This window comes from Amblyomma mixtum, chromosome 2 (assembly GCF_055824585.1).
Source record: "Amblyomma mixtum isolate Tamu chromosome 2, ASM5582458v1, whole genome shotgun sequence".
In the NCBI taxonomy this organism is placed as follows: domain Eukaryota; kingdom Metazoa; phylum Arthropoda; class Arachnida; order Ixodida; family Ixodidae; genus Amblyomma; species Amblyomma mixtum.
In genome coordinates this window covers 200,782,994-200,810,774 of record NC_143013.1, presented here as the reverse complement: position 1 = coordinate 200,810,774, position 27,781 = coordinate 200,782,994, and the positions used below count along the sequence as shown (strand labels likewise).

Genomic DNA, 27,781 nt, shown 5'->3' with positions numbered 1-27,781 from the left:
CACGGACTCCCGAAAATTATGTGAACATTACTTGGCAGGGGAGATCTCCCCCTTAGCTGCTTGTATTCTACGACGGACTGCCACTGATCCAACACCCAAACGAATCATTTGGGCTCCTGGCCACCAGGGCTTACGAGGTAATGAGGCCGCTGACGCGGCTGCCCGAGCGCTTACTCACCGGGCTCCTCATCCAGCTCTTCTGGCTCGGAGACTAACCAGCCGCTGCTGCGATTCAGGGAAATATTAACACATTATAGCGACAACCACCGCCTTTTCCCGGCTCCTGCAAAAGGGCTGAGTAAGACGGAGGAGCGAACTTTAAGGCGCCTGCAGACAGGTACTCTACTCTGTCCTGCAATAATAAAACATTACGATCCTAACACGGATGGGCGATGCCCACACTGTGGGGAGACCTGTGATATCTTCCACATGGTGTGGGCATGTACTCAAAATCCCCACCTCCCCCCTTCCCCTACCCCTTCCAGAGAGGCATATGGGAGACTGCCCTCCTCAACTGCTCCTCGCTTGAGTCCCAAAGGGCTCTGGTGAAACGGGCGAGAGACGGGGCCTCGTCGTGCGGTGTCCCGGACTAGGGACGCCGACCATGTAGCGGGGCCACTCTGTGGCTCCCAAACTCTTTTTTACAATATAAAAGTTTTCACCACCACCACCGTCCATTATGGTCGTAAAACGATTGCCTACGTGCACTACGCGTCACTACACGGACGCGGTTTGCCGTCCACTCGTTCTGGATTTGATACGGAAACGAACAAAAGTAAGTACGCGGCGTTTAAAACAACAAAGTCCAGTACAGCTACAGTGAAATTGTATTCTGCATTGCGATGATTGCAAGAATCGCCACTGATAACGTCAGTACGCGTCTGTCCGGGATTTGTGTACGGAACTTTGCTGCGTAGAATGCGTTTAGAGCGTCGAGCTTTGAGATTACCTGACACTGAATTCCTTTGGATCGCATTCGTGAGCCGGAGCTTTATTCGGGACAATGGTTTGGTCTATGGGGTTTACGACCCCCAGTTGAAGCTGAGGTCGCAGCCGACAGACTTCTACTGCCGGCCGCCCGGAGCAGCTGCAGAAGGCACCCATAAAGAATGCCAAATAGCTGACAATAAATTTTTTATTAATTTGAAAGCAGTACCAGGCTAAGTTATGCCTGTAAAATGTGCCACCGGATGTGTCGTCGGTGACGTTATCCGTCATGATCTGAGAGTCGTGTGGTGAAGCATATAGAGTCAATGATTAAACAATATCGGGTCAGAGTCATTAGTCATCGGCCATTAGCACATGTCCTCATTAATTGTCATAAATAATCACGATAATTACACCAACTTATGATATTAATTAATGATTATAAATAATGATGATAATTAATTTGTTTTATTAATGCGGCTGTTTATTGACATCATGTGACGTCACCCATATGGATTATGGTTTGACGGTGTTTAACGTTCCAAAGCGACTCAGGCTATGAGGGATGCCGTACTATAGGGCTCCGGATAATTTCGACCATCTGGGGCTCTAACGTGCACTGACATCTCACATTACTAGCATTTCGCCTCCATCAAAATGCTATTGCCGCGGCCGGGATCGAACCCGCGTCTGATGGGTTAGCAGCCGAGCACCACAACCTCTCAGCCACTGCGGCGGCTAATCGGGACAGTAATTCATTCCCATATTCATTGGTATTATTAGTGTCCTTTTCCGCAGTAGCCTTGTCTAGCTATACTGTCCATTGAAGTCAAGACGGCTCTAGATTTCATCTGCAATCGCATTTTGAACCGTTTCATCGAAAATGCGCGGTTGTTTTCGACCGAGACAAGCTTGTTTCCTGCAGTTGGCACCTCGCCTCTCTGGAGAGCTTTTGGCGCTCTCTGAGAGGTAAAAAAAAAAAAGTTAAACAAAGCTTGTCACCAAAAACGTGATTAATTTTCAAATGAATACAAGAAAAAAAAATTACACCACATCTGCACCTTCCACTTATCTCACCCGGTTTCTCCTTCCTTTTCACACACTACACGCAGACCGATACTTAAGGCGTCAGCAATTGAGCTGGGCGAGTTGGAGACGATCATCGTGGAAAATTCGGCAAAACGAGCGTGATTTAAAACCGACTCTTCCTATATATTCTCTACCCTTCCTAACAAAGAATCAGCGCTCGTCTGTGTCTTCTTCCTTTGTACTCGTCCCCTTGTTGAGCTGAATTTTCTACGATGCTTGCCACGCTCCGGGACATCTTCCGTTGTCACCGGGTTTTCCCGCCCACTACAGGCGCGAACGCAAACAGAACTCGCTGACAGAGTGCTGTGGTGACGAATCTTAAAGCCACGTACGTGCTTCTTTGTGCTGCGCTGACAAACAGCATCGCGTTATCTTCGCGCCCGAAGCGGAAGTTGTGAAGCAGGAACTTGGCACCCTGATAGGGCACTGATACGTGCGGGGGTAGTTTTTAAATACCTTGCTTGAGAGATATTCTTTTTCTATGTACGTGTGAAACTGGCTTCGTCCATTGCATCCCCGTGTCTTGTTTTCTACCTCCCGCTAATCTTTTCGTTATATCTTTATTCCCAATCCCGCCGGCGAGCGAGACAGTTACTACGAGCGGTATATGGCCAGAACTATGGGTCATACTTGGAGGAGGCGGTACCGTTTGAACTATGTCTTGTTCCGGCGAAAAAATTGTGTTCAGCATGCTTTTCCTATGCAAAATTTCTCGCTTGGTCGGACGGGGCGCTCCCCCCTACAACCACACCTTATAAATCCGCCCCTAGGCCGCCGCGGTGGCTCAGTGGTTATGGTGCTCGGCTGCTGACCCGAAAGACGCGGGTTCGATCCCGGCCGCGGCGGCTAGAATTTCTTTGGAGGAGAAATTCTAGAGGCCCGTGTACTGTGCGATGTCAGTGCACGTTAAACAACCCCAGGTGGTCGAAATTTCCGGAGCCCTCCACTACGGCGTCTCTCATAGCCTTAGTCGCTTTGGGACGTTAAACCCCACAAACCAAACCAAACCAAACCAAACCAAACCAAATTCGCCCCTAGAGCGGCACCCGTGTAGATCAAATTTTATCGTACCTCCACTGCACTGCTACAGAAGTGCCAGACCAAATGTAAACAGACACGCCCAATGAAAGTACAGTCTTTGTCAAAAGTATACACCCCAAGGAGCCTGCTTCCGAGTCCTGCAGTGCGGCTCCTCTTGCATACTCAGGGACTGTAATCTCACAAAGACAGGAGGAACTTAAGTCCTCAACCCTCCAAAACTTAGGAGTGTCAAATGTGCTTAAGAGCCTCGCTACACGGCTTGGAAGCAAACCCCTTGGGCTGTATATTTTTGACAAAGACTGTACCATCGGAGGTTCCGGCAGAGAATGACATTACCGCATTTGGACAGAGTGAGGGCGCATAGGTGGGCCTGGCGATCTGGACCTAGGAAATTTATTTTCTACCGATGTTCTCGTTTTAACGCCGTCCGGTGCATGGCGATCACAGCGCAAGAACACAAGAGGTTATTCATTGTACGAATTAATGCGAACGGTGGGCATCGCGCGGGATGACCAACATCTGTCCAGGAAGGCGCCCACCCGTTATCTAAAACTCACTTTTTAATGTTTGCAGCGCGGCCCGCAGACATTCCGGTTCTGACGGCAGTTCAGTGTCGCTATTTAGCTGCCTAGTTCATTTTTTGTACGTGGGCACAGATTTGCCCAGTAATAGTTTTGCTTGAGGTTTTGGTCCATCTGCTTGCCTGACATCATCGCCATGCGATGACACATTGAGTATCAGTTCTGTGAGAGTTCGCTTATCTTATCAAAAGTACGTTGGTTAATTCGGATATTGCATTGTACCCGTTTCCGTTGTCACAATTCGCAAAACTTCTGTAGACCTTCGTCCAAGAACGCCAGGGTTGTAGCCCTGTAATCACAGCTGCAGCCCAGACATTGCAAGAATTGCGCCACTGAATTACCTAGTGGGTGCGAGTAGTTTGGAGGACGTACAATTAAGCAGCAACGAAGAGCTTTTAATGAGTTCTATCGTGACTACAAGACCAGCCCACCTAGAGGGGCGATTCACGCATTCAAGAACTTTACCAACACAAAACTGCTGAGACAAATCTCGCCTCGGCAAACTTGAGGGTGACACATTTAGACAAGTGCGCTATATATAAAACAGTGATGCAACGGCAGCCTTTCAGCAAGTGCAAAGGAGACACACAGTCCAGTCAGACACGACCATCACCAGCCCTCGGTTAACATGACCCATTATCAACCAATATATTGCACACGCACACAGGAGTGAGGAATTGTTGCCGAAAGTGAACGGCGAGCAGCAATCTCTTAGGATTTATATTTCGGATGATACAGCGGGGCTCAGCAGCGGCCTTCCGCCATTAGGGCCTCGATCTCTTCGACGGTGCGGGGCACCTGGGTGAGCATTTCGTGGCCGTCCGCCGTGATGAGCACGTCGTCCTCGATGCGGACGCCACCGAACCTGCGGAAGCGCTTGAGGACCTCGGGCACCAGGAACGGCGACAGCTTGGGCGACCGCAGGGCCTCGTCGAGCAGCGTGTCGATGAAGTAGCACCCGGGCTCCACCGTGAGCACCATGCCAGCATGCAGCGTGCGCGCCGTCCTCAGAGAGCGCAGCCCGGGCTCGGAGGGCCGCGGAGGGTCCCCGCTCAGGTAGCCGCCGACGTCGTGGACGTCTAGCCCCATCAGGTGGCCCAGACCGTGCGGCATGAAGGTGGCGCCAAGCCGGGCTTCCATCATGGCGTCCACGTCGCCCTTGAGCAGGCCCATGGCGCGCAGGCCTTCCAGCATGCGGCGCTCGGCGAGCTTGTGCATGTCCACCCAGGACACTCCTGGCCTGATGGCGTCCAGCACGGCACGGCTCCCCGACAGAACTGCCTCGTACACGCCGCGCTGGTCAGCCGTGAAGCGGCCATTGGCAGGGAACGAGCAGGTGATGTCCGACGAGTAGCAGTAGTACTCGCAGCCCATGTCGAAGAGGCACATGTCGCCGTCCGCGATGGCCGAGTCGTTGGGAGCGCCGGCGTGGCCGTAGTGGAGCACAGCACCGTTGTTGCCGGTGCAGCAGATGCAGGTGTAGGACACGTGCCGGGCTCCCCCGTCCCCGTAGCACTTGTGCAAGAACAGCGACTCGAGCTGGTACTCGAACATGCCCGGCCGGATGCGGCGCATCACCTCCTTGTGCGCTTCACTGCTCACTCGGTTAGCGTAACGCAACACCTCCAGCTCCAGCGGGGTCTTGAAGACGCGCAGCTCGGCCATGGCCTCGAAAAGCGGCCCGGCGTCCACCTTGAAGCCCTCGTCCATGCCGGAGAACTTGGCCTCGGTGCTCATCTTGCCGCTGTCGCTGTTGCGCCCGCGTAGCGTGAGGAGGGTGCGAGCACCCTTGGACCGTAGGCTGTCGGCCATCGTGTCGGCGTAAAAGACCTCGTCGACGCCGTAGCGCGCGCGTACGTCTTCCAGCGTCGGCAGGCGACCCATCCAGACCGCGTAGCTGGAGGGCAGCCGCGGCATGAACAGGTACGCGTGACCCTGGGCCACGTCGATGGCGCCGAAGTAGTCGGGCTCCTCGACGCCGAACGCCCAGTGGAAGTACGACTCCTGGCGAAACACGGGCTCCTTGTCCGAGCAGTAGACGGTCGTCGACTCACCGCCCTGGAGAACGACGAACGAGCCTGCCGCATCACCCCCGATGCCGCGCAGCTTGTCGCACAGTCGCCGGCGGTTCAACGCGTGCAGCTCCCGGGGGACGCCGTGGGTGTGCGGGCCACGGGTGAAGCTGACTCCGCTGCTCGACGGCATCGTTGCGGCGGTAGATGTGTGGCGGCCTGACACGAGATGAGCGTTACCGATACGAACGGCGGTCGGCGCTGTTTTGGGGGCGTCTATCGCATGCCGACGGGAAATTAATGTAACAAGGCCGGTAGCACACGGCACCACGGTCAGCTGACGCCTAGAGAGAGTAAACAACATAGCGAGTAGCGACTGGTAACGATGCCCCATAAACCACTGCAGTAGGTTGCGCCATCTATGCGATCAAAATTAAAAGTTTTTGCCAGGCGCGATGTTTAAATTTCGTGCTTGGAGGAAGGAAATTTCCTCCGTGATTTCGTGTAATACTTCTCTCTGGAGGGTTTCTTTCTCTTCTACGGCCTTGTTATCCGCTTAAGTATCAAAGTCGGGCACCTCTGATTACTGTTAACCGCATCGCGGCTCGAATATTTATGCAAGACGCCGAGGCAAAATACTTGAACACTGTTTTCCTTGAGGCAGCGGAAGTGCGGGATGAGAGGAGTATGCTAATTTTATCGCTAGGTTCATTCCTAAACGTGCGTCACGCTAAAGATCTATGTTCATCGATTGAGCATGATTATGCTAATTGCTCTGTTATAAGCTAATCAAAACACATGCTGAAGTGCACTATTTATGAAGTCAAATTTGAGGGGAATGAGCGAAATATTTGTGCTCAGTGTACCGCGCTCTTCATGAAACAGTCATGAATGCTGCACAGAGAAGTCAACCTAGCAAATTCATGTCACATAATTCTTTTTAAAACAGCAGAAAAGTTGAAAATTTGTTTTACAGTCGTAGCTACTTTCAGATAAACGCACGTACAATGCTGGAGTACCAACCTCGCATCCTCCTCCTGCATCCCAGTCCAGTGCCAAGTTTAAAGATGAAATCACAATAGAAATCTACGAAGTTCACAAGGCCACACCATTGCAACAAATGAAATGCTCCAAAACTCACCTTTTTCACTGCTGACTTAACATTACCCCAGGAATTCCTTCCGAGTGGACAGCTACATGGAGGCTCTTTTGCATGCTACTTCATGTTGCCACGGTGTCATATTCGTGTGCCAATTGGGGTCAAAGGTGAGGGCAATGGCCCCCTTTTAGATGTGTAAGAAAGGGGGTGCAAATTTTTTCGATATTGTTCCCCTACACCCAGAAGACATGAAGGGGCTTTGCCAAGAACTTTGACCCCCTTTATGGAGAAACCTGTGCATGCCTATGCACAGTGCACTACACTATTTTCAGTAGCACTGAATAAAAGCTAAATATTTTCTCTAGATTCACATTCGCTCCACCCACTTGTTCCACTTCCATTGAATGTCTTGAAGAAAACGGGCATGGCTTTGTCAGAACCAGAATGGACAGACTTTATTTATGGCAGAAACCCTCTCATCCCTTGGCCTGCACGTTCTATGTGAATAAATGTGGTAGCTTTCAATCATCATACCCATGCCTCTGTATAAGCAGCACAGGATTAGTTTTGAATAAAACCTTCTGTGTAATGTAAGCAGGGCTGGGCCATAAATAGCAGAAATAGTCAGTATGAGTTAGGTAACCTGGTATCCTACTGTGAGGGGTGCGCATCATCTCAATCTGCACCCACGGAGTGAAACAATGTGCTGTAGCAACCATGGGCAAGTGATGGACATTTTCTCAGATGGGGAACTTTGGGCCAAGGCACATGGGGAAATAAGCATGCCCTCTGTTTGGATATGCACAAGCACACCACAGCCGAGACAAACCTCCTTGTCATTTTCACCACTGTTTTTTATACTAACTGATGTCACACGCTTGTCTTACCTGCCAAGAATTGTTACTATGCAACATGGTGGTTCCCATTAGATGTCAGCTTTAGGCCCTGTATGTCCATGTTGCCAAGCATAAACTAGATGCATGCAAAACATATCAGGCAAAACATATCGGCGCTACAGTTGATCCAACGATACAAAGGAAGTGTGTAGTGATAGCAAGGCACTGATAACAGCAAGTCCAAGGAGAGGGCTGAGTCAGGCCGGTTGTTGTTGTAGCCTTTGACAGAATGGCACATACCCACACTGGGGGATCGGCCAAGAATCGGGAGGTAACGGTTGGTATTCACCTGTACGTAGTAAAGGCAAAAGGAAAGCACACGAGAGAGGAACACCGGGGGAGTCTACCACAAGAAGGGCACGGAGAGGATGGAAAAAAAAAATAAAAAAATAATAATAATCATATATATATATATATATATATATATATATATATATATATATATATATATATATATATATATATATATATATATAAAGGAGTTTGGATTGGAGAGAGAGTGAGAGAGAGAAAAGAGAATAATTCGAAAAATAATGAAGCTTAAAAATTAAAATACTGAAAGCTTTAGCAAGGCAGTCGATGAGATTCCAGCAAGAAATTTCGAACAGCGTCACAAACAGACCTGTGGCTGAACCCAAGCGTGGTGGCACCAAATGACAGCAAGTGCGGGCTGCTCAAACTAAGGCCAAGTTGCTGTAAGGGCAACTCCAGCAGTCTTCTTCTCAAAGAGGTGAAACAACGACAATGGAGCCAAAAATGATCGATAGATTCAGGCTCACGGCAAAATGCACAGAGGGGAGATAACGCCAAACCAGATCTGTGCAGATAGAAATTTAGAGGGGGGATGCGGCAGCGCAACCTCATCAGAGATACTTCAAGCTGCCGAGATGGACAACTTTTCCTGCTCCAGGAATATTTCAGATGCTGATATTCCACCGATGTTAAAAGTGTTGTGTCTTGCGCACTTAATAACGCTCGTCGCCGGAACCTAGATGCAGTGATATACGCCGTAGCCGGGATGATGGGCAACACGGGGCCGCCTAGGGAAGCCTTTGCAAGGTTATCCGCGATCTCATTTACAGTCATGCTGCTGTGGCCGAGTACCCATATCAAGTGAACAAGGCTCAAATGCGAAGGAAGTAGCGATAAAAAAGTGCTTAAAGTGGGACAGTCAACATGCGATGCGAGGGACGAACACAAGGATAAAGAATCGGTAATGACTACCACTGCAGAAATGGAAGGATCAAGCTTGCACAGAGTAAGGCCAGTTGGTTCAGCGCATGTGTCTGCCTCTTCTTCTTCCGTCCCGTCCATCAGCGCTGTTTTGTCGTACCATATAACAGTAAGTGCACCTTCAGTTCTAATTTTCCCCAAAATCAGCGCATTTTTACGCGCCTAATCTCTGACCTCCTGGGACAGATTAATCAGCGCCGACATCGCACAATAAAGGGATTTTGCTTTCCCCTTCAGTGAAACAACAGCCGCCACAACATCATGCCTTAAAATGAGGCCACTGTCGGAAGCAGCATCAGCGGCGAGTATGCTTCAAGTTGCCCGACAACAGAAAGGAATTCAAACACACAAAGCAGCAGGGGACCAATTTTTAATAACAGGCTCTGCACCGGCTGACAAACTAAAGAACACGTGTTGCTGTGACCTCGCCGCTTCATTCCACACAAAGAAAATGTGAGCTACAAAAGAAAGACAATGCCACCAACACAAATGCTTTTTTTTTTCTTTTTTCCTTGCAATGCAGGAGCCCAGAAATCAAATGTCAAAGTGAAACCGCCCTGTCTGCATGCTGCTGAGTGACTTATCTCGGCCAACAAAAATGCCACCCAACGATTGACAGGCATCCATGCAGCTTTGTTTATGAGAACTTAAGCTTCGAGATGTCATCCGAACCGCAGCAGTACGCCTAGGTAGAAGCACAGGCGTGCTTCTCATGTGAAACGCCTTTCTTACACAACTTTCTTGTAACAAATATATTTGTCCTACATGACACACTGATCTTGGAAAGTCTTCACTTTTCTTGTTCAAACACTTCACTCAGGTGCGCGAAATGAAAAACCCTGGCAGCCACTCCAACGAACCAGACTTTATGCAAGAAGTTGGAATCGGCACTGACATACGAGCACTCATGTCCTTTAGGCTACAAGCAGGTTTGTCACACAAACTAACACTGGAGCGATAGGTGTTGGTCAGTGCGAGAGGCTGATTTCTAGTTAAATTTTCACAGTGTCCCAAGAAGAGAGTCATTTACTTCCAACACAGCACATATAGTTACAGTACTAAGGGGACAACAAAGATGCACTCAGTTCTCAGAGGATTTTACAAAGCACATGCATGCAGCACACGCACATGCGCACACACTCATCGGTGACTAACAACAGACCTTGGCCAGTAAGACCAGCCAATACAAGCTCTAACATTCCGTCTTTCCTGACATTTCTTTAATTCTTCCATCCAACTGTCCAGTTCATGGCTGAAAAACACCGTGCTGAAGCCGGCATGCGACCAATGCCCTCTTCAGTGGTAGCGCGCACAAGTTGACCGCACGCACAACAAGATGGCAGCACAGACAGGTCGACCGTGGAGCCAATCAGCTGTGACGAGGCTAGACCAGGGCAGCTATCCAGGAGTAGTGGCAGGTCAGTAGAACTGAACCGTGTGCAGTATGGGCCTCTGTGCCTTGGCTTCAAACTCCTGGATCAGTTCATCTATGTCGTTGTCCAGGTCCTCTGAGTCGCTCATCTGCAAAGAGGATGACCGGACGCGGCTTCAAAGACTGGGACAAACTTTTGCAATGCATCGGCCTACCCAGGTGCCATGAAAACTGAACGAGGAAGAGAGGGAATACAGTAAAACCTCATTGATACAATTTCCCGGCCCACACATTCAAAATCATGGGCAATAAAAATCTCCGATAGAGTTACGCTATTCTTCCAGTTAATATGTTTCCGAATAGCACAACCTTGCACCTACTACGTTAAGTATTTCAACAAATTCTGGTGATATAAATCTTGTTCGACACGGTGCGATGCGCAAAATAAATTACAACCCAGTTGCTGCAACGGCAGTCGCAGCCGTTATTTAACTTGCTAGCGACATTAAATGGTGCGGTGCAAGCAACCTTCCATTGCGAAGAAATGGTTTGGAGAACATAAATGCCAAACAACTTATTATACAGACATCAGAAGAGTCTCTTGGAATTTTAGCACAGCTTTTGAAAGTGCTGAAAATTCTAAGGAGGGAACGAATAGGCTCTACAAGGTACTACACACAGAGATCAAATTGTGAATAGGATGAGAAGCATAGGGACACTCCCTAGCCAAAGGGCCTGAATAGGCAAAAGTATTAATTACCACGTCATACAAGGCGGGTCCTCGAAAGAATGCAAAATTGGGCGCCCTGGTTACCCCTTAAAGGGACACTGAGGAGAAATTGAAGTTGGCTTGTATCAACAGAATACCAGCTCCTGATTACGAAAACGCCACTTGTACTGACAACACAGCTCTTGTAACGTAGAAAAGAGCAAGAACCGAAATACAGGTATCGCCGCCACAGGCCAAACTTGCAAGTACAGTGGTGAGCAGCCTTGTCTAGAGCGCTCGGGCGGTGCACTTCCTTGCAAACAAATCCAGATTTTGTGGCAGTCTCTAGGGTCCAGCTGCAACACTTGCACGGAAGTAGGGCCAGATAGCCTCGTAAACAAAGCAGGCACGAAAACTTTGCCCTGTAATGAGGGGCTGCTCTCTAATTTCGGTTTTTGTTACCAAGTGCGCACTGCTCAAGCGCTCTAGACAAGGCTGCTCACCACTGTACAAGCGTGATGACGTCATAGGACAAAACAGTGTTGCTAGAACCAATGGTTCTAGCAACACTGGGAGACGAGAAACCACGAATCACCGAGGTGCAGCCAATGCATGCGCAAATCTCCTTGACGTCGCCAGATGGCGCCACGTACCCGGCAGCTACGCGCGCGCCTGCGGCATCGGGACCAATCACCGCCTGCTCACCGGTGGTAGGCGGGCTCCCGGTATTCCGCTAACGGTAACAAGGTACATGGTATGCTAAAGGTGTCTATTTGCGAGAACTTCGTTGACGACTTCGAGAACGGGATCCATCGTAACGCTGGCAAAATGCCGGTGCAAACGTAAACGAAGCGACGGTAGCGACGGCCGCAATAGCCGATAGATGCCTTCAACGTGCGGCCGGCGGTAGCTTTCTTTTCGGCTGCTGCTAGGCCACTCAGCTGGCCGCCAGAAATCACGGAGTCTTTGTTACGTCATGTGCACGTCATTTTTCACGTCACTTAGTCCTGTGTCGTCATAAGAGAATCCCAAGTTTGAATCAGAGCGGCGGAAAAAACTTTTTCAACTTCGAATCTAAATTTATTAGAAATAAATGCATCTTTCACTGCCGGCCAAGTGGCAACAAAGCCATGAGATGCCGAACTATCGGATTTTGCTATAAAAAAAATATTAATAGAGCTCTCCTCACTGTCCCTTTAAGAAAAAATAAAACTGTCTGCATCTGGGAAAAAAATAACAAATTTGGCCCCCAGAAGAAACATGACGGCAAGTTAAATCCGCAACCATGAAGCCAACAACGCCTGGCCCACCAAGTATCTTGGCGCCTAGTACCGAGTGTTAAGGGGTCACATGGTAAGAACTCCTTCCACTATTGCTGTCCGTTTTCTTTTTAACTCGTTTTTGACTCGGTGGCTAGAATGAAATGTTCCGCTCACAGCTGCAGACATACAGCATGAGCAAGAACAGAAACAGGCACACAGTTGCCAAACATTTCATTTTCACACCATGGGCAACACAATGATAATTTGTTTAAAACAGCCTTGTCGCAATTTCGTTTAACTTTGAGCCCACAAACATGTGCAAGCCAACAGCAGGCATTCTACGAACTGTTTATCGAAGCCACCACTAACATCTTCATCAGCCTGACTATACCCACTGCAGGGCAAAGGCCTATCTCTCCCACGTCTCTCCAATTAACCCTGTCCTTCGACAGTTGCAGCCGCCGTATCCCCGCAAACTTCTTAATCTCATAAATAAAATTGGCTTTTGAGGAAAGGAAATGGCGCAGTATGGACACCTTAACCGCGCTGTAAGGGAAGGTAGGAGTGAAAGAAGAAAGAGGGAAAGAGGTGTCGTAGTGGAGGAGGTCTCCGGAATAATTTCGACCACCTGGGGATCTCTAACGTGCACTGACATCCCACCGCACACGGGCGCCTCTTGCGTTTCGCCTCCGTCGAAACACGGCCGCCGCGGTCGGGTTCGAACCCGGGTACTCCGGCTCGGTAGACGAGGACCTTACCACTGAGCCACCGTGGCGGGTTAATCTCATCCGCCCCCCTAATTTTCTGCCGCCCCCTGCTACGCTTACCTTCTCTTGGAATCCACTCTGTTACCCTTAAGGACCAGCGGTTGTCTTGTCCTCGCATTACATGCCCTGCCCAAGCCCGTTTCTTCCTCTTGATTTCGACTAGGATGTCGTTAACCCGCGTTTGTTCCATCACGCACTAACAACCACCCCTAACAACGCACACTGATGGGCAAGATGGCGAGACATAATAAGGCTAAAACAGTGGACCTGCACAGGGACGAAGGGAGATGAGCGTTTCTTCCCTCGTCCTTGTGCAGGTGCATTGTTTTTAGCCTTGTTAGGCCACCACTGTTTTCTGTGGACTGTTACAGCGCAAACAAAGACGTTCTTACCCTGTAGCATCTATTTCAGAATCTTCAAAATACTCCTTCCAGCTCGTAGTTAAGCAAAAGGACAAAAAATGCAATATTATCTGGCATACTGCCTAATTACAGTACATTTTACACCATTTCCAGTGAGATGAAGCTAAGACAAGCACAAAACTGCAGCAGAACCTCACTGATTTGTTTTATAAAATATTTGGGAGAAAAGCACATTATCCACAAAACCTACGATCCAAAACCACAGCGATTTTGAAAAATGTCACAAGAATAAGTACAAAGGCGTCTATTGGCACTTTCACTTCCCATAAAGGATGGTCGGTGCTTGTCGGCGCAATATCCAGCATTTTTTTTTAGCTTGTAGACCTCTATCCGCATGTGTGTGATCTTTAGCACAAAAGAAACTACACAACGTATCCATACTGGCAATGGGAATGTAGCAGATATTTCTTCATTGACACCGCTGTCATTTATAGATGCTGCACTCCTATGCCGTCGTGCACTGTGGAGAAGCCACTGCGCTGGTGCTCTTCACTTCGCGTGACCCCAGGCTTAACCCGCTCATATAATCACATACAACGGTCATTTCTGGATGCTTCACCAAATTTTAGTACGCCAGCAGCAAAGCTCCCCTTGGGTGCTTACTGTCAATGGGCTTCTACGTCGTATGCTCCCTGCCTTCAGGCTAGACTCTTTCGTATCTTAAAAGGGCTCTGAAAGGGGCTCTCAATAAAGGTGCGCTACTCCTAGGATGTTAAAGAACGCTGCTTCACGAATGTCCCTCCAGCAAGAATTTTTTTTTCATGCTTTTTGTACAAGCAGAGTTACACCTGTAATCAAAATTTGAATTTCTCCTCTCCGTGCCTTTCCTTCTCATTTCGTCACTTTTTGCATGCTCAAGGGTCGGCACTCCACAGGGGGCGGACCTTCCTGGACCACCACAGCAACACTGCTGATTGGCTGCAACCATGGCAGCTGCGTGACGCCCGACAGAATCTAACCAACAGCCAACAGAATTACGCACCAGCATGCGACGGAGCAGGCCACGTGCAAGAAAAAGCCCTCAGAAAGGACTCACCAACTTTCGCGTGCGATTGTGGCTTCTCTGCTGTGTACAGAAGTGCATTATTTGGCTCAGGTGTTCACTAAGACAGAACGTATTGATTGAGCGAGTTTATGTACTCTCCTCGAAATGTGTTTCAGGGCCCCTTCAACCCATCTACAGCTGGTCACCAAATGTATCATACGATCAGAATACGATGAAATTATGAATGTCCCTCCTTGGTAATCGCGTTATCTGGGAACGTATTAACCGGAAGAAAACCAGTTCAACTCTATGGGGCACCTTCAATGCTCATAATTTTCAACACACAAACGGGGCACCTATCGAAAAGGTTCTACTGTATGCACTGCAACCCGCACATTTAACACGTATAATCGAGCACGTAACTTCGACTGACATTAGTGACGCTGGGCGTCGGCCACTGGGTCTGAGGCCTTGCTAAGGTGGCAGCATAACGGCACCCACTACCCCCCCCCCCCCCCCCCCCCCCCCCCCCGCCTCAAACACATTATGCAGCACAGCTACAGACCGAGTGTCAGTACAAGTCATGCTACGCAAGAATATGCGTTAAGTGTGAGGGCGGCGGTACGTGTGGCTCCATCTGGCATGAAACAACACTCTCCCAGATTGCCAAGCAGGGCATTTTCTCCCTTCCTCTCATGTGCGTAAAAACTATGCATGCTCACCATCTGTGCCATCTCGCAGATGAGGAATGCTCCAATTGTGGCCTCCTCGTGGTTGTCCTGGATGTCCAGGTTGATGATGTGCACCGGTGAATTCTCGCACGGCAGTCGGTTGGACAGCTCTGCATACGGTGCCGTGACAAGAGGAAGGTTGCAGAATAAATAAGCTGCAACCTCAGTTCACTGGACGCAGAGCTCTAAAACTTACAGGTTACTATTTCCCTGTCATGAATCAACAAACATATGGCTCACAATATCAATTTGTGAAGTGAGGGTGTTAAAGCTACCTTTACACCCGAGCGGCACCTTTCGAACGCAGGTTAAAGACTGCAGCAGGTTAAAGACTGCAGCAGATTAGCAGGTCAGGGTGCAGAGAACCGTGTTCGGCGTTATGCAGCATTGTCTAGCATGAAAAGCGTGCAGTGTTGGAAGCAAAGTTCTCAGTGAACAGCTCACAGCACAGTTCTAGTACTGCAATGCCACTAATGATTGCATAACCAGAAACAAACATAAAACATTGCACTGTTGATACCTTGCAGTACAAAGCAAAAAGCCATAACTTTCCCCGGAGTAGCAATTTCTCAATTGTGAAAAGCAGTAACAAGCTATTTTCAAACTCCTTTCACACTAACAACCTTACCAATCAAAACACTTGCAAATTTTTCACCGGTGGGAAGTGCGAATGACAGGCATGCGGCATTTGGCAAGGCTTCTGTGGTGTGAAACTATCCATGAAGTGCAGCTTTACGTTCGTAATGGGCAACAGGATCGACTGCTGTCCCACTAGCAAATGCATGCACGACCTCTATGGCACTCAAGACGCAATCTGCCTGCAGTGTATGGCAAATTCCTTGGGAGGCAAAATGCGAGAACTTTTGCATGCTGTGCGATTTCAGAATAGTGCATACATGACAAAGTAACTCAGGCGGTCAAAAGTAGTCAAAAGTTCTCTATTGAGGCCAGCTCATACTCTCCCTCGATTTTGGCAGCCGGGGTTGCGGCAGTGAACAAGCCCTGACCATTCTGTACTCCTCACGCAGGTCCGTTTCATCTTTCAAGAAGCCGTCCACTGCAGCACGCACGTGTGACGATCACAGTGACACAGCATCAAGAAAAGACATCTTTCACCGATAACCAAATCAGCCGACAGCGCCACCGACGTTCAACGTGCCCTCCCGCCCCCCAGAACGACTACTACATAAGGATCGACACCGCACAAGATCGACCATTTGGCAGCCGGGGTTGCGGCAGTGAACAAGCCCTGACCATTCTGTACTCCTCACGCAGGTCCGTTTCATCTTTCAAGAAGCCGTCCACTGCAGCACGCACGTGTGACGATCACAGTGACACAGCATCAAGAAAAGACATCTTTCACCGATAACCAAATCAGCCGACAGCGCCACCGACGTTCAACGTGCCCTCCCGCCCCCCAGAACGACTACTACATAAGGATCGACACCGCACAAGATCGACCATTTGGCAGCCGGGGTTGCGGCAGTGAACAAGCCCTGACCATTCTGTACTCCTCACGCAGGTTAGTTAGTTTCATTGATTTCCACGTGTACTTTTTTTTTTTTTGCCGCAACCACTGCTGCCCATACCAGTCCTTTCTCTGTCACAATGCCCACCAATGCAGAATTGGCAAAAGATGTTGAAGAGCTGAAAAAAGAAGTGTCCGAATTGCGAGACAGCCTTGCTATGTTCAATGAACTCTACGAGGCAATGAAAATCAAGCAAGCTGACTTGACAAAAGAGAATAAGGAACTTGCTCGTTGCAATAAGCAGTTATCACAGCGATTGTCTGAACAAGAGCAATATTCCAGGATAAATAACGTTGAGGTTAAGGGAGTTCCTTCGACTCAGGGTGAGAGCTGCGTCGCAATTCTGGAAGAAATTGGCTCGAAAATAGGTTGTTCAGTTTCTAGCACTGACATTGAAGTTGCGCATCGAGTTCCTGCGAAAACCGACACCAACATCATAGCACGATTTTTTTCCCGCGTCAAGAAGGCAGAATTTATTTCCAAAGCAAGAAAAGCACGCATCTCCATGAGCTCCATCGGATTTAAGGTCCATGCTGACAATGACAAGCCCATCTACGTGAACGATCACCTAACCCCAGAGAACAAACGTCTTCTTGGCAAAGCACTGGCTCTGAAAAAAGAAAAAAACTGGGAGTTTGTGTGGGTAGACAATGGCCGTATCAAGGCAAGGGAGACCAAGGATAGCGACGTCTACCGTATCTCTGGAGTTGATGATCTTTCAGTCTTCACGTAAAAGGAGCACCACATATCAATAATCATCATGCACTTCTCACTAGACCACTTTAAAAGCCTCCTCCTTAATTCAGCTGATACCCATAAGTCTATTATTCATTTTAATTCTCGCAGTTTACCAAGGCATTACGATGACTTAGTAAACTTTTTAACGCTCGTTGATCACGCCTTTTCAATCATTTGTCTTTCTGAGACATGGCTGTCATCCGACGATGATAGGCTGTTTGCTCTTCCTGGCTATCACAATGAATACTATCACAGGTCAGCTGATCGACACGGAGGATCTGCTATCTTTATTTCTAACGCTATATCATACAAACGCCGTCACGACATCGCGTTTCAAACAGAAAAGTGCGAATCAGTATGGTTAGAATTTGACAAAGCAATTTTTGCTTCACACAGAAACACTGTCATTGGTAGTATCTATCGCTCACCATCCGCGTCTTACGAGCACTTTTGCCACGAACTAGAAGTCATCCTCCAAATTCTAAATCGTGAAAACAAGAACATTGTAATCGTAGGTGACATTAATATTGACATAACTGACATTTCTGACAGCTCTTGTTCTGTATACACAAACTGCTTTCTCGGCCATGGTTTGGAGTCATTACTGGCGTCACCAACGCGCATTGCTCATCGAGGCTCTAGCACCCTCATTGATCATATATTATCTAATGTCATTACGCCTCAAATCGCAGGAGTCATCAACTTTGATATCACGGACCATTATCCCACTTTCCTGTTAATTGAATGCCCTAATAACACGCCCCCCAGAAAACGCTATAAGCAAACATTTGATAGAAACCGGTTTGTTGCGATAGTGGCTGAGACTAACTGGGATAGCATACTACAAGAAACATGCACCAATAAAGCGTTCAGTAAATTTTCTGCGAAGCTCAAAGAAATAATTAGCTCATGCACATCGGTAACTCCCATCACTCATTGGTACTCAGTTCCCCGGAATCCATGGATAACCAAAAGCCTTCTAAGCTGTATAAATAAAAAAAATAACCTTCTCAAAAAGGTTAGAAAGCAGCCATTTAACGTGCGCCTAAAACAGCGCTATCAAAAATACTCAGATACTCTCTCCGCAGCACTTAAACGCTCCAAACAAGATTACTACCAAAATGAAATACTTAGAAATGGAAATGACACTCGTAAGAATTGGGTAACAATTAAGGAATTTCTGAATATAGCTGAAAACAAAACGAGCATAACGAAAGTCTCTGACGGTGAGTGTACTTTAACTGATCAAACTGACATTGCTAATGCATTTAATTCCTTCTTCTCGCGCCGCGGTTCCCCGCCTCCAAGTAGTTACTGTGGCCCTCGTCGATGCCCTCACTCTTTTTACTTGCGCCCTACTTCACCAGACGAAGTATTCCAAATAATTTCTAGCCTAAAAAATACCGCTCCTGGGATCGATGAAATTCCTTCTTTCAAAGTAAAGCTGGTGGGTCGTGAGCTGTCTAATGTTCTTAGTCACATTATTAATTTAGTATTTAGGACTGGTGTTTTTCCAACTGAACTTAAAAAAGGTAAGGTGACGCCGATATTCAAGAAAGGCGACAAAGAATGCCTAAGTAACTACCGTCCAATAACTATATTGCCTTTCTTTAGTAAAATAATAGAAAAGTTAATTGTTAATCGCATAATGAACTACCTCATTAAATTCCAGCTGTTAGCAGATCAGCAATTTGGATTCCGGCCTAATTACTCCACAGAACTAGCTTTAATCGAATTCACAGACAGTATTAAGCAATATATTGATAATGGGTTGTTTGCCGGTGCTGTTTTCTTAGATTTCACCAAAGCATTTGACACAATTAACCACACTATACTGTACACTAAATTAGAATCTCTAGGCATCTGTGGGCCTGCTCTAGCTCTTTTACGCAGTTATCTCACTAACCGTATACAAGTTGTCCAGCTACAAGAAACATTGTCTTCCCCTTTAACTATTAATTTAGGAGTGCCACAAGGTTCCATTTTAGGTCCGCTTCTTTTTCTCATTTTCATCAATGACTTACCTTTGTCCTTAATTAACACAAGATGTATACTTTACGCGGATGATACGACATTATTCACTCAGGATAGCAATTTCACAAGCCTAATAAACAAATTAAACATGGACTTACAGAATATTGTTTTATGGTGTGAAAATAACTTACTACAACTTAATCCTACAAAAACCACTTTCATGATATTCCGCTCTCATCAAAAGCATATCATCCCGAGCCCAGCCGTTTATCTGGGACATCATATTATCACTGCCTCCGAATCCGTTACATTTCTCGGCATCACGCTTGACTGTCATCTAAAATTTCATCTACACACCAAATCTATAAGTAAAAAAATTTCATTTGGAATAAGGGTGTTAATAAAAACTAGACTTTTCTTTCAACGCCATGTTCTCTTATCCCTGTACTATGCTTTCATTAACAGTCACCTTAATTATTGCCTATCATCATGGGGTAATACCTATTCATGCCATATGTCATGTATTTCTCATCTTCAAAATCAAGCGCTTCGAATTCTATCTTTCAGCCCATACACAGCCACTGCTTCACCTCTTTACTCTGACCTAAACATTCTGCCATTGAAATGCCTCCTTAATCTTAGGTTAGGTCTTCTAATCTACCGCGCTCGCAATAATAACAATCAACTTCTCTGTTTTTCCGTATCTTTCCTTTCTAATAGCAATAACACTAGATTCTCTGAACAAAATAATATGCTTCTACCAAAAGTGAACACAAATTATGGAAAACAAACTGCTTTTTTCTCCGCCATCAAAACCTGGAATTCATTACCACTAGCAATCAAATCCGCACGTTCGCAGCCCGCTTTCTACACTTTACTAAAAAAACATCTCCTATCAACCCATTCAGCTTCATGCCATGCTTAAGGTTGCCTTCATCTTATTTTATGTTCCCCACTCTGACAGCAAACGGTCATATTGTTAATCTTCTGGAACCTCTTTTTTTTTTTTTCTTTCTCCGCCTGTGTATTATATCTGCATTTATTCAATGCCCATTGTTATCTGATGTCTTTTTGTGTTCTTTCTATTGCTCTTATGTTTTGCTATTTTATGCCTTTTTTGTTAAATTATGCCCGCTAACTATTGTATAACTTATTCATTGCCGCAAATTACACTAATAGATTTTAACTTGATTGTATACTTTTATAGCTCCTCTGCCAAACTTATGCACTTTCCTTATGTATTCCTGATGGGAGGTCCCTCAGACAGTTTTCACTTTGGGACCTCCTACTGTACTAACTTTTTTATGAAACTCACAACTCATTTGTATTTCGTTTTAATAAACCTTCAAACCTTCAAACCTTCCCTCCCCTCAAGATGCAGCTCAGGTGTCCACTGAGAATGCGGCAGTTACTGTCCTTCCATTCGACACATTAATTCCACTCTTTCCCGAGCATAGGAAAAGCAGCCCTCAATCATATTTCCGGAGCCGAATTATACCCGTGCCACACGCTCACAAGAAATGGCAGTAGGTGCTTAAGGCCTTAAATGCCATTATTTTCGGAGTTGGTGCTACACGTCCACATTTAATGCCTTTATCGAAAGTGATGACAATAACGCTTGCAAGGTAGTCAAAAGTTTCATCTGAATATAAACATTGCTAATGAGCACAATATATGGGAAATGTTGTTCAAATGTAATATAAAAACGATTTTCCAGAAAATACGGCTGTTCCTGCTTTACAAGTCGAAAAAGTAGCCATAAACTCGCATGTCAGCACCCAAGTAGAGAGTACCCGTCAATAAGGCTGGTTAAAATGGCACTCTTCGCATCGAAAATGCGGTATATAGTTGCCTCATCTGACTGAAAGTTAATTAACTATTTGCTACTGGTTAGGAAGTTGTTACTAGCAAAGCTGCATGCTTTTCTGTGTGTGGAATGGAAACGAGAGTACACATTGCACGGGCAAATGAGTTGTGGCGAACTCAGTAGGTCGCGGATGGCAGTAAGGCTAATGACATTAAATTTATGTGTGTGGCACCGCACGAATTCCATTAAAACTTAAGGCAGTAAGCACTTAATGGCATTAAATCTGTCCGTGTGGCACGGGTATTAAGGTCTATCACGATCAGGCTCCACGATGATTGAAATGGCCTTGCAGCAATCCAGATCTGCACAAAGTTCGATCCCAGTCGAAGGTCCCCGTGTGACAGCAGTACAACTATCAAGTTAAGAAGGAGCTAGACACCGCAGCGGACACAGGACAGAGAAAGAAGACGACACAGGGCGGTACTTGCAACTAAAATTTTATTTGAAACTTCATGTCCCGTGTCCGCTGTGGTGTCTAGCTCCTTCATGTCTCACCAACTGGCCTACACATCTACCCTCCTAAGTTATATCAAGTTAAATGGAGCATGGCATTTGATGCCCTTTTTGCAGCAATACTTGCATCCCTTCAGTTACAGCCTGCATCAGTATATGACCGCTTCCCTTCGGACTTGACCTTTCCCCTCAGAGTCTTTATGGCCGAGAAGTAAATTGTGCACCAAGAATAAGGCCATATCAGTGAATAAACGCCTATATCGTCCAACCCAACAGTATGGACCAGGATCTGCAATATGAGATGCCAGCTAAAAACTTACAAGAAAGTCATCATAACAAGTCTGTCCGAGAGAGGAATTGTCCCAGACGCAGCATGTGCAGAAAATCTGCAGAAAATCTATTAAAACGACTGCATTGGGAAAAAGCAGCCAGAGCAAACGCTGCCACTACCACTCACCCTCAACGACCTGGTCGTAGACCCGCTCCTCCACTGTGAAGATGACGTCGAACTTTTCGTAGCAGCTCTGGAACCGCTCCGGGTTCGGCTTAATCCGCCGGTTCCGATCAAGCATGTGCAGAATGCCGTTCTGCGTGTATCTGCAGTTGCACACCGTCAAGGAAGTGGGGTGCACAGGACACTTGACAGATGTGGAAAGGTCTCCTCCCAATTGGCCATTCACGAAATGTCGATGGCATTAAACGGCAAACAACACAAGGCGCTGACTCGCAACGTGTTGTTTTATTCTTAGTCCTGTCAACGTTTCTTGAATAGTGCAAAGATGCAAGACCATGCAAGTAATCAAATAGCCTGGCTTAATATTATTAGTTTATATTGCATAAAAATTTTATGCTAAAGTCAACATTAAGCATGCAAGGAAATTTATCAGTGTTGGTGCATTAACCCTTTCAGGCGCTTTGTACACAATTGTGTAAGTGGCAAACTGACAGCTTTTTCTGAGAAACTGTGGCACTTAGCAGTGATTTCATTATTTCAGTCAAAATGAGCACCCTTCTTGTTGCAAATAAGTTGCTCTTTTGTACCGTGCAGTGAATGCAGTAAATAATATTTCACACAAGAGTGAGCTAGGTACCACTTTGTCCGCCGTTTTTGTGCAGGCAGATATTGCCGCGAGTGAAAACATCGATTGTTCTTGCTCAATTTCGAGCGTAATGTCGATCTTCGAAACACAAAGCAATTCAACGATCCCTAGGGTGTTTACCCGACACACGAGAACATTTCGATACTATTATTTCTAACAAATCTCACACTTGGGCCGGAATTCTCCGCATCGTTGTAAAAACATACCTGCTGGTCTTTCACGTTCGAAAGCTAACAAATTCCCTTTCTTGAGGCCTGAATATACTACTTAGGTGAAAAAATAATCTATTTCAGTCAAAACAAAAAATGGCGCCTGAAAAGGTTAAAAGAATATTCTAACCTGGTCAAGATGACTCGCTACAAGTCTACACTAGTTGAATCTTCTACAGAGTGCTGTCTTTTTTTTTTTTTAAGGCTTAGTCCAACTTAGCTGCAACACCCTGCATATATGCCGCCGCGGTGGCTCAGTGGTTATGGTGCTCGACTGCATACCCCAAAGACGCGGGTTCGATCCCGGCTGCGGCGGCTAGAATTTCCTTGGAGGAGAAATTCTAGAGGCCCGTGTACTGTGCGATGTCAGTGCACGTTAAAGAACCCCTGGTGGTTGAAATTCCCGGAGCCCTTCACTGCGACGTCTCTCATAGCCTGAGTCGCTTTGGAACCAAACACCCTGCATATGTGCATCGCTGCGACTATGGCAAGCAAGGATACAGGGCCTTGTCCTTCTCCATCAGGTCCTGGTACATCTGCTCGTAGGTGACACCAAAGTCGTACACATTGGGCCTGTCCGGTGCCGAGCCCGGCAGTTTCACCTGGGCGCCCGACCCAAACGACCGCACCTTGAAGCCCTTCTTGCTGCACCAGAAATGGGTTAGGGAAACAACAGTCAGGTCCCGAAGCAGCCACAATGAGAGGAAGGATTGCATCGCTTCTGTAATAAGCAAGGCCGGCTGGTTAAAGTCAACACGGAAACTCCTTACACGGTACATAAGTATGACAGGCAATGAGGAGCAGGTGATTACAATGCTCGCAGACGTATGTGCCCAATCTGAAACAGGCCGTATGTACTAAGACGTGAACACACGTGCATTCAACAAGTTGTACAACACATGTTCAAACGTGCCGACATGCGCAAAAAACGTTTTCTTCCCAAAAATGTCAAAACTGTGCTTAAGAAAATGTAGAGAACAGCTACTTCTTTTGTTTTGTACAGCAGAGTAAGCACATCCATGGTCTGTACTAAACTTCTCGGATATTTCATCAATTACAGCCCATACATCTTCACAGGAATGGGGTGTAGCCATAACCAACAAATGCATTTTGGCAAGTAGACAGACCGCAAAGTACATTACGAAACTGGCTCTGAAGCAACTAGCAATGTGGGTTTTGGAGCATACATATGCATAGATATCAAAGGAGTTCACTAACAAGCAGGCCCACCAGTATTTCAGCTTCAGAATATACAACAGCTAGTGCATGCTGATTGCAGATCACAACCGACTTTTCACTGCAGCATTGGAAACCCTTACATGTGCTTCAAAGTTTATATATATTGTAGTTTATACAAGCAAAAGCAGTGCAGACACAAGCCCAATGTCACGAGTTGTGCCATATCCAGATGATAATGAGAAAACAAGGCTTGCACAGGCCACTACCTCACTGCCATTACTGGGTGCTACGACTCTGAGCAGAGCAGTTTTTGTTCACATAAAGCCAACATTGATGAACACCTTGATGTAACGTTCTGCTTGGGTAAGCAGGATGCACACCTACAAGTGTACGAAAAGCAGCACAGAGCACTTGAAGAAGTTTCACGCTTTTTTGTAAACAGGCTAGACTGTGGCAAGGATACGTTAAAGATTCCTGACACACAGAAATTGTCTATGAAGAGCATAACTTCTAGCACCTGCTTAATGCTTGCATCACAAGGGAAAGCTATGGCCACCTCTCTTCCTAACTCTGAAATTATAAATTACTCACTGGTGTCCCTACCTATTCAAACACAAGCTGAAGTATCTGTGAAGGCATGAACATGTGCACAGAATAGCACGCAGTTCAAACCAAGAGCATGGTGAGGGTATATGGACACCCCCACGTTTCACAACTAGTAAAGAGTGGTTGCTAAAAGCTGTTTGAAATGTTAGCATGTGGATTGTGAGCATGTGAAGAATAATTTCACTAGTCGCAGACAAGTGGGACCTACGTGCTATACAGCCGGGCAACTAAGTTTTTTGGAGGTCACATATCTGGCCAAGCTTTCTGAGAAAGCCTATGCAGGGGTTTATATATATATCATGCAAGGTCAGCAAGTTAATCATGAATGCCAGCTTCTACACCTGTTGCTAAAATGAAATGTGGCTGAAGCTAGTTGACGTGGTCCCATGTTCCAGTAACAAAGCCTCAACAAGCATAAAAGCAGACTATTGCCTTGGCATCCTAAGGTCATCAGCTGCAGAGAAAATGTGTAGTGCAAACTGTTAGCACCGACAATGCAGTCCTGAAGTGGGCCTTAGGCCATCTTGCCGTAACTTCAGATGTACCAGTACAGAGTTATGACCAACAACATGCAACGTCCCACAGATGCAGATGAATTCCTGCTGCTACTCGCAGGGCCCAATAAAACATTTACTGATTTGTCCAATGGCCATGAGACTGCACCTAGCACTCGCTCCATTTGGTTTTTGAAATTACGCTTTATCACTGAATAAGCCACACGGCCGCCGCGGTGGCTCAGTGACTATGGTGCTCGGCTGCTGACCCAAAGGACGCGGGTTCGATCCCGGCCGCGGCGGCTGGAATTTCTTTGGAGGAGAAATTCTAGAGGCCCGTGTACTGTGCGATGTCAGTGCACGTTAAAGAACCCCAGGTGGTCGAAATTTCCGGAGCCCTCCACTACGGCGTCTCTCATAGCCTTAGTCGCTTTGGGACGTTAAACCCCATAAACCAAAACCAATAAGCCACACCAATGCCAAATGGCCACATGCAAGCCATGCCCTAACTGCAACAGTCGGTAGGTAGTAGAGCTAAGCAAATTAACTATGTACCCCCTGCACATTAAAAAATCACAGCTTGAGCTGTTCTACTGCCCTAAATCTCTCTGAAGGCAAGCATAGAAACCCATGGTGTCCATCGAAGTACCTTGAAAAGGCACTACAAGTGTCCAGTAGTGTTAAGAAATTTTGCTTTCGTCATACAAACTCTATTTCCATGAAGCCTGTTTTTGATCATTACAACCCATGCACTGATGTCCGCTGCAGTTTCTAGGCAAGCCTTACAGTTCCAAACACTTATACAGCTGACGACAGCACTCTGCAATCAGTGTCACAACAACCGCACTGTTTTTCCCATTTTCGCCTAGTCAGTTTATAAGGCTGGCTCAGACAAAAGCAACTCAACACATAAAGCAGTCTCCCCAATATTTCCAAGAACGCCGAGGGCCCTCCGAAGTGGCTGTCTGACGCGCATCACAGTTAGGTCACAAGCAGAGTCGATGACGCGTCCAGCCGCTTCACCCCAACACTGAATCGTAGTTTACCGACTGGTTCCTGACGCAAGGATTCGCTTACGAAAGACATGCGCTGCTTTAAAGGTCTCCGGACCTTTCAGTTGCCAAGGCAAAACAGAGATGCGAGCATAAGCGCATCCTGCACTTGGGATGACTTGAACTTAGGCTGCCTACAGTTAGTTTGCTCCACAGTGCTCACTAACAATTGAACCCGTGGTTTCGATACTTAAAAGCACCGTGTAACGGTGTCACGTCACGTGCGTTAAGTCATTTACGTTCCAGGTTTCCTGGGAAACCGCTTAACCTAAATCACAAACCAAGGGAAAGCAGGTTTCGAATCGCGTCTTGGATGTCATTCATTGGCCCCATCGCATCGGGGGTTCCTTGTGTTACTGCACTCATATTCCAAGCGGTTTCCTCAAGCAAGAAACGACGCTTCGCAGCCATTTGGGTAGACCAATGCCACATCTCTTCGCTGGCTGGGCAACCGGTCAGCGAGCAGCAACTGAAATCGCAGCTCCAACCAAGCGCGGTGGCGACTACACACCTCAGGAAAGCGTGCGCTTCCATGCTTCGGTTTTGGTTGCTGGAACAGACGACGGCAAGCCTCAGAGACCCGGGCATTGTTCGCGGTGGTGAGTGGGCCGGGAGATTCTCGAAATTACCACGACTACGAGGACGCAGCGGGCGATCCTGGTTGCACGACCGACTTGGAGTGATAAGGGGGTACAACCATGCCCCGAGCGCCGACGAGTACCACCCGGCGTTCTACGCGACGCTAGGCGAAAGACGGATCAAAGCGGACTAGAACGATCCTTTCGCGGTATGACTGTCATCTGGACCAAGTGGCTACGAGGAAAAGGTGCGAACACATGTCAGTCCACCCAACCCAAGCAACACGGCCGACCGGTTCCGAGAATGAAATAAAAAAATATTGCGAAAACAGCGTTAGATTGAGCAAGCGCACCAGTGCCGCAGAAAATGTTGTGTAGCAAACCCAAAACACTAGCTTCTTTAGGTAGCATATAAATAAAGTTATGTTTTTTACAGTTTTATTGTGATAAATTTTAACAATAAGAATTTTAAAGTATTTATTTTACGTTTAAAAAGTATTGTCAAGATCAATGCAATCACTGACAGGCTTGAAGTCAAACTAGGGTGGATCAAACCGCAAGACCAAGTAGTGCAGCATTAAAAAATTAAGCGCACTATAATTGCTTAATAATAAATAAAAATTAACAACCTTACAATTTATTGATTTTTATTTCAAAATTTTTTTCTGAAAGAGATCTTTGTCCTGCGGTGGGCGTAGTCAGGCTGATGAAGATATAATTATAAAATTTACAAATGAACAAATAAATATACAAAAAACGTAATATTGACTGTGGTTCAAGTAAAATGAAATGTTACATTCGACCTAATTGCTTTGGCAATTAATAATACTTTCTTTACAGGCGCCAGATAGCGCCAGTGCACACACAGCTCGTTAA

At 46.8% G+C, this 27,781-nt stretch overlaps 2 protein-coding genes across 2 annotated transcripts; both read right to left on the bottom strand.

The window, feature by feature from the left end:
* Positions 1 to 4,012: 4,012 nt before the first annotated feature.
* On the bottom strand, positions 4,013 to 6,007 carry LOC149362217 (xaa-Pro dipeptidase-like). The gene has a single exon (XM_089572952.1). The coding sequence runs from the start codon at positions 5,841 to 5,843 to the stop codon at positions 4,383 to 4,385; it is 1,461 nt and encodes a 486-aa protein (XP_089429078.1). The 5' UTR covers positions 5,844 to 6,007; the 3' UTR covers positions 4,013 to 4,382.
* A 3,223-nt stretch (positions 6,008 to 9,230) lies between these two features.
* Ssu72 (Ssu72 CTD phosphatase) lies at positions 9,231 to 27,256 on the bottom strand. Its single transcript, XM_089572951.1, has 5 exons — positions 26,839 to 27,256; positions 23,498 to 23,641; positions 22,145 to 22,284; positions 15,118 to 15,236; positions 9,231 to 10,399 (listed from the first exon to the last, which is right to left on the bottom strand). The coding sequence occupies exons 1-5, from the start codon at positions 26,913 to 26,915 to the stop codon at positions 10,298 to 10,300; spliced, it is 582 nt and encodes a 193-aa protein (XP_089429077.1). The 5' UTR covers positions 26,916 to 27,256; the 3' UTR covers positions 9,231 to 10,297.
* Between the last annotated feature and the right edge of the window lie 525 nt (positions 27,257 to 27,781).